The sequence below is a fragment of the Engystomops pustulosus genome, chromosome 5 (assembly GCF_040894005.1).
Source record: "Engystomops pustulosus chromosome 5, aEngPut4.maternal, whole genome shotgun sequence".
Lineage (NCBI taxonomy): Eukaryota > Metazoa > Chordata > Amphibia > Anura > Leptodactylidae > Engystomops > Engystomops pustulosus.
The window spans coordinates 39,675,093-39,683,326 of record NC_092415.1 but is presented as its reverse complement, the minus strand read 5'-3'; the positions used below and the strand labels follow the sequence as shown (position 1 = coordinate 39,683,326).

The window sequence follows — 8,234 nt, the reverse complement described above, 5'->3', positions numbered from 1 at the left end:
ACAAACTAAAGGACCCAAAAAAAAGACCCTGGGCAGGTAATTAGCATTTTATTCTAATTTGTCCCATTATTTGGATGTGCCATTGTTCTTACCACCCCCATGGTCTGATGCCACCCAATCACTGCCCTGTGCTGTGGACTCCTCCTCTGGAAGTCTTGCTTGCAACTGGCTCTGACTTTAGAGTCCAGGCTGGAACATATAAAAAGCTGTTATCACTTACAAAATCCTGCAGCCAGAAGTTCCTAGCAAGCAGAGATTTGCTTTCAGAGAATTTATGACAGGATACATCCCCCTTACAAGGCTACACACTCCACAACACAGCTTAGGCAGTTGACTCTTACAAGATTGACATTCTGTTGAAAGGTAAGGATTTTCTATCTTAGAACCAAGACTAAAGTGATTTCTTTACTAAACTTTCTGCCTGCCAAGAACATCTCCGTTTTATACATAAATGGTAACAAACTAAACATAGTAACTTTGTATTATTGGAACGTCTTGTGTGTATAAATCATATTGCTATCTATTTTATTATTATTATTTTTTTAGCAGAAGTTATTTTTTTTTACATCATGTTTCTATTTCTTTTTATATATTTGCTTTCACAGGATTCAAGAAAATCCTCTACTTTTAAAGGCAAAGCCTGTCCTTAGACTCCCCACCATGATGGAAATCTGTTGTGTGGCTGCTGCTATAATATTTTCACTCCTCTGTGAAACATGTGGTTTAGTATTACCTAATCCCACCGAGATATCATCTTCAGCCAATAATTCCACCATCATAAAGTCTTATCTGAGCGCCCAGCTGGATTCTGCAAATATCACCAAGGCCAGAAGAAAGCGCTATATTTCCCAAAATGACATGATCGCTATTCTAGACTACCACAACCAGGTCAGAAGTAAAGTCTTTCCACCAGCGGCTAACATGGAGTATATGGTGAGTAACACAAGACATATTCTATAACATATATATATATGTGTAATGATCTAATTTTGTATATTTTGTATATATTTTGTATCCTGTAGAGCCAGAAATTAGATTAGCCAGCCATTTTCAGCAAGATCCTCCAAAGATTATTTCTCCAAACATAATCCTAGACCCTACCGCTAAATTTAATGTTGTTAGTTCCACATTATTTTATCCTTGAAGTTTGCTACTGTATGTCTTATCCTGTGGAAAAAGCTTTGGAATTCTTGTAGATAACCCACATGGTGACCATGACTTGATTGAGTGTTGAGCTCAGTAGAGGTTAATGGGGTTGTCTGAAGAACCAGAACAGAAAAAAAAACAACCACCGACACTGATCTTGAGAATTAAGCGACAGTATGTATGCTCAACTTCTGCTCCATTCAAAAAAGAATCAGGAGACCCCACAGATTACAAAAATGGGGCTCTGTGCTTCCTGTTTGAATGACATAATACTCAAGCATTACCCCTTCCACTTCATTCAAATTGTATCAGACTGCCGAAAAGATGACAAGTTATGCTTACAGCTATTCTTGGTAGTGCCATAATGTGTATAGGAAGCGTCAGTATGCATGCTCAACTTCCGTTCCATTCAAAAATGGAGACAGGGAATCCCTATTGATCTCAACAATTGGGTTCCCCGGTCTTCTTCTGAGCATCAAACTTGTTAGGGTATAGTTTGAAGTCTGTCTTCAGACAACCCCATTAATGTCTATGGAGCTCCAGACTGAAGTAACTAATGATCACCATGAAGGATTTGTGGTATCTCCACTGATACTAGACACAAGACTTGTACTGATGTATATGGGGTCATTAGGGATGCAGTTCACAGGGTGGGAGGAACTCTTAAAGGGGAAAATATTTCCAAACACCTTGACCTAATAGAGCATGGAACAGCATTAGAAAGAAAAGAATATGTATGAAAATTAAAGGCAACTCATCTGGTTTTCTTATGGAAGTGTTTCCTTTGTTGGTCAATTACCGTTTTGTGTTACATGTTTTAATTGGTTGTTTCAGACCGCCCTACTGCACCAAATTCTGACCCAAAGTAAGAAATGCAAAAATTAGTGTATTTAGAAGTTATGAATCATGTGAGTCAACTAAACCATTGTGATTTGCTATTATGTAGATTATTTCGGCCCTGTGAGCAATAAAGCAAATGTGAATTTGACAATAATTATGTAATTCACCATTGAAATGACTGGTATGTGATGTTAGGTTTTTTTTTAGCATAATCATCAGGATAAGACCTCAATATCAGATCAGAGATTAAACACTTGAGACTCTCATTGATCTGCTGTTTTCAAAGTATTTGACACCGAAATTAACACAGAATATGGAATCATAAGCAAAGCCGTGTTCTCTGTATAATGGTTGTGTGGCATTATTCCAGCTCTGCTAATATCCAGATCAATGGGATTAGTGGGGTTTCCAAGTGTTGAACCCTCAATGATCTGCTATTGATACCCTATAACATAGATAAGGTTGGTCATCAATACTAACTGCAAAAAGCCCTGGTAAAGTAGGGTTATAGGGGTTGTCCGAGATTAGAAAAAAGTTGATAAGTGGCAGGCAGCCATATTAAAAAAATATCTTATACTTACTCTAGCTCCCGTTCTCCAGTGGTGACGGCCGTTATTGTCGGCTTCTGTAGTATACAGAGGCCAGCAGTGATGCGTGGTCGACAGTTTGCACACCGCCGCTGCTGCCAGAAACCCCCACAGTGGCTGTGCGCGCACTGTCAACGTGATGTCACCATTGACCTCTGTATACAAACAGAAGGCGGCAGTAATGGCTGTCACAACTTGACAACAGGAGCGCGAACAGAGGTAAGCATAACATTATTTTTGTTTTAATACACCCCCCACTCAGCCGTTTATAAACTTTTTTCACATCCTTGACAACCCTTTTAACTTTGGCTACAATCTACAACTTACATAGAAATACTGTAATACAGTACCTACCTTGATTCATTCCGCAATATATCAGTAAGAAGGAATAATTGCTATAAGCCTTGGGAGAAACAAGTAGGATTGTAATGTTGAGCTGAGGAATGGCTTGGGTATCTCTATTGTAAAGTATATCATGAATGGTACAATCCAAATCTTCTACATTTCTTGGGTGCAAAACTGGATGCAGTACCCTCATGCAACCTGTGGGAGCACTGTGGTTGATTCTGAAAATAACGCTAGCAACCAAAATAGCATCAACTCACTGAAACTCAACAAACTCTGAAAAATGATGTGGTCGATGAAAATATTAGGCACTTGCATAATGTAAGCACGTATTTAATGGCAATGTAATATTTTCTCTTTCTTAAAAAATTTCATATATCAAAATGTATTTTTATACTTTAATATTTATGTTTTTATTTTAAATTTAAAACATACCTAAATTGATGGATATTATTATAGCCTTTTTTTAAACTTTGAGGGTTATTTATCATATACCGGCACTCGTGCACCAGCAGATAGCATGGGCCTGTGGAGCATTTATTCCTACGCCACGCCCTGCCTTTGCAGGATAGGAACACCTTGTGCTTTCCCACTCCCCCTCTTCACGCCCCTCTATCCTCCCCCTGGCATGAAGATGGCGGAAAGGCGGAAATAATCACAAGTGCTAGTAATAAGCTAACATTATTTGTGATTATTTCAGTTACTCTACGCCACTAAAGTTCTGCAGAAGCCCTCATAAATCTATGTAAATGTATGTATATATGTAAAATATATCTATACGTTACAAAAGAGTGTGCATTTGACCTTTATAGGGCCAATATACACTTGTATGCCTGTAGTTTACAATGTTGTTTTAAATCGTCATCTAGCAGAAAAAAAAACCTTCATATTATACATTTTGTAGAATTGGACCCTAGAGGCTATATGTCTATAGATACTTTGGAAAAAACATTATAGCACATATAGTACAGAGGAATCATGCATAAACAGTATGAATAAACCTTGGCCTATAGACCATTCCTTTCAATGATGTTATGGTGCCAGTGTTATATAGGCTTTTATTATTCATATACAGTGGGTATGGAAAGTAGTCAGACCCCTTTACATTTTTCACTCTTTCTTTCATTGCAGCCAATTGGTAAAATCAAATAAGTTCTTTTTTTGCTCATAAATGTTAACTCTGCACCCCATGCAAATTTAAATACTGTATCACATGGTCATAAGCATTTAGACTATTTGCTGTTATGCTCATATTTAACTCACATGCTATCTATTTCCCTTTGATCCATTTTGAGATGGTTCTACTCCTTCATTGGAGTCCAGTTGTGTTTAATTAAACTGATTGGTCATAGTTACAGCTCACAGTGCATGTCAGAGCACATGAGAATTATGAGGTCTAAGGAACTGCCCAAAGAACTCAGAGACAGAATTGTGGCAAGATGCAGATCTGGCCAAGGTTACAAAATAAGTTTAGCAGCACTCAATGTTCCTAAGAGCACAGTGGCCTCCATAATCCTTAAATGGAAGATGTTTGGGACAACCATAGCTCTTCTTTGACTTGCCGTCCAGCCAAACTAAGCAATCGTGGGAGAAGAGCCTTGGTAAGAAAGGTAAAGAAGAACCCCAAAATCACTGTTTCTCAGCTCCAGAGATGCAGGAGGGAGATGGTAGAAAGTTTCACAAAGTCAACTATCACTGCCACCATTCGGGGCACTAAGGCAGATCATGCCGATGGAAACCTCTCCTCAGTGCAAGACTTATGAAAGCTGCATACAGCTTTCAAAAAAACACATGAATGACTCCCTGACCATAAGAAATAAGATTCTTCGACTGATGAGACGAAGACTGAACTTTTTGGTGTTAATTCTAATTAGTATGTGTAGATAAAACCAGGCAATGCTCACCTGCCAAATACAATCCTAACAGTGAAATATTGTGTTGGCAGCATTATGCTATGGGGGTGTTTTTCAGCTGCAGAGGCAGGACGACTGGTTGCAATTGAAGAAAAGTTGAATGCGGTCAAGTACAGAGATGTACTGGATGAAAAACTCTTCCAGAGTGCCCTGGACCTCAGACTGGGCTGAAGGTTCACCTTTCAGCAAGGCAATGCCCCTAATCATACAGCTAAAATAACAAAGCACTGGCTACAGAACAACTCTGTGACCATTCCTGACTAGCCCAGCCAGAGCCCGGACCTAAACCCAATTGAGCATCTCTGGAAAGACTTGATGAAAATGGCTTCCACCAACATTCACCATCCAACCTGAGGAACTGGAGAGGATCTGCAAGGAAGAATGGCAGAGGAGCCCCAAAACCCAGTGTGAAAAACTTGTTGCATCATTCCCAAGAAGACTCCTGGCTGCACCAGCTCCAAAGCGGCTTCTACTCAATACTGAGCAAAGGGGCTGAATACTTATCACCATGTGATATTTCACTTTTACTGTTTAATAAATTAGCCAAAATGTCTAAATTTCTGGGGGGGGGGGGGGTGTTCTGTGAAGATGGGGGCAGAGTGTACATTAATGAGCAAAAAAAGAACTTTTTTGGTCTTACCAATTGACTGCAATGAAACAAAGAGTAAAAAATTTATAGGGTTCGGAATACTTTTTGTATCCACTGTCCTTAAGGTTTTACAGTAATTCAGCAAGCTCCTGCACTTTAAATGATTTGTTTAGCCCAGAAATCGGTATTTTTTGGACGACTGTGTTTACTATGACTTATTGTTTTTCTTAGAATACGCTTTCCAAACATGACTCGTTTCCTGGACTACATGAAAAGTTGCTTGTAGCCCCATAGAAAGAAGAACTCTGAAAACATGTTCTTCTGAGATTTTTCACATTCTTACCTGTCTAGAAACACTTGAAAACCACCTCAACATCTTTACAATGTTTGCAATAGCTGTGGCGGCTGTAGTGACAGCAGCTGGCTAACATGTTGCTGAGGATCCAGACCACCAACAGGTCCCATACAGTGCAGATGGTACTAGGCATGGCCACATTCTCTTACCTTCTCTGTGGAGGTGGATGAACTTTGATGATTCCTACATGGCACGGGTCAATGATTTTATGTAATAAATTAGCATAACTGTACACGTACAAGTTTAGTTTCTATAAATCTGATCTAGCAGGCAAACAAATTTATTAAAATAAATATTTGTCAAAATGATCTTGGTTGTTCATAGTAACCAATGACATCATAACTCCACAGGGCATAGAGGATGTGGTCGACCTTAGGCCCATGTGCATTTATGGGCTCATAGGTTTAAGAAACATTAACAATTTTTAAGAGGTTATCTATCTTTACCTTTACTGCCATTATGTTTTAAATGCAACGTGTGTGTTTATCCTCACAAAATCCCTGAAATAGTCACAATTCCTAGCGCATGACCAGGAATTGCAACTATTTTCCCTCTTAGGCCTCTTCTACAAATGCGAGTGTGATGTGATGAACTCGCATCACACTCGCAACGCGTGCTGCCTGGATTTCCGGGCCCTAACGCTGCAAACCGGAACTGAACTGACATGCTGAGTTCAGTTCCGGTTTGCAGCGTTCGGGCCGGGAGATCCAGGCAGCACTCGTTGCGAGTGTGATGCGAGTTCATCACATCACACTCACGAGTGTAGAAGGAGCCTTACGCCTGTACCTTTATGTACAGATGTATCAGGAGGCCTACGGGGGCATAGGATTATGATCATGTATACAAGGAGTTAGCAAACTATGCAAGATTAAGTATACAGTGATTAACTACTACCTGTAACTAAGCAAACCTCACTGTAGAGATCCCAATATTACCAACAATACCACAAATAAAACAACCACATCAGGACCATTATATAGCTCCATACTATAACAGTATACAAAGACCAATCTTACTGATAATATAGATGTACCAGAACCAAATATTGCTGCCATACTGTTACTAAATAAAAACCACCTTGCGAAAGACAATATCACCCCTTACACTACTATATAAGTAATACCCAAAATAAAACCATGACATGTACCAAGACCAGTACATAGTGACCAAATAAAACCACCACACTTATACTGAATAAAACACCTATACGGGGTGATTTATATTACTACAATATAGGAGTTGACATCTCTGATTGGATGAGTAGAATTTCAGTTTTTTGGTATTTTCCATCGGCCATGACCCATCATTACATATATGGCTTTTGGTTTCCCATCATTTTCTTTACATTTTTGCAATCTACATTTCATAATATTATCATGCTGTTCCAGCATGTGCCTCCTAGAAAACCTGCACCCTCCTGATAATCATATTGCCCCTGTAACGAATGACCAAATATAACAGTATCCCTTGTCTCCAATAAAAATGACCCACTTTAATACAAATGCCCCTCATTATGTCCCAATAGTATATTGCCCCTTTTTATTTTTGGGACCATTGCCCCTTGTAATTTATTGTATTTTTCTTTCCCCTTGTAATAAATGGTCCCCATAATTGTACTTCCCCTCCCCCTTTGTATAAATTGCCCTACTTACAATAATTGCCGCTATTATTTAAGTGCCTCATAACATAAGAGAATCACTACCCCTAGTAATACATTTTCCCCATCATATAAGTGGCCATGTACACAGGGCCTGCAGTAAAAAAAATGTCTCCCATTATTTTTGTGCCCTTTTAGATCAATGGATCCTTATTGCCCCTATATGTGTTAAACTTACTCTAACTGTATTATAAAAATAATACAGTTTTATTCACCTTCGCTTTGCCTAACATTATATACACATACAGTAACACAAAACAGATGTTGAATGACAAGCTTAACTTCCCCAATTGATGCCAAGCATTATACTGGATGACATGTCTACAGTAGCATAGTATTCCTTATGGACAATGTGCAAAAATAAGTCATATCATATCCTAGTAAAATGATAGATTAATATGGATGGGCTTGTCATACACTTTGTCTAGTTAGTTCTTATATTTCTTAAGATTGATTACATATTAATTCTTGATGAAGTTTATATCATGAGAAGGTTCAGGCCTGTCCATACCATAGCATAGCAGAGATACCATAGCATAGCAGATCTCCCTCTGGAGGTGTAGAAATTCTGGACTGTGGAGAAGAATGTCAAGAATGATCATCTGGTAACTGGACATGGACCATCAGTCATCCAAATGTCAGCATCTAAGAATGTATAGAGAAATAATCCAAATTTGTCCAAGAACTTGACAATACAATAGTACCACGAGCATATATTGTAAGACCTTATCGGGTAAACCAGATATTCATTGATACTCCAAGATGATCGGGAGACTGTTTTGAGTTATTGGGGGGTCAGAGA

General features: G+C 38.8%; 1 protein-coding gene across 1 annotated transcript in view; it reads left to right on the top strand.

Annotated features, from left to right (window-relative positions):
• The first annotated feature begins 234 nt into the window (after positions 1-234).
• The window catches only part of PI15 (peptidase inhibitor 15), a 21,961-nt gene continuing 13,961 nt past the window's right edge, over positions 235-8,234 (top strand). The window contains exons 1-2 of the mRNA XM_072151693.1: positions 235-363; positions 606-933. Coding sequence (XP_072007794.1) covers positions 661-933 — 273 coding nt within the window. The 5' untranslated portion in view covers positions 235-363; positions 606-660. The remainder of the gene's footprint in view (positions 364-605; positions 934-8,234) is intronic.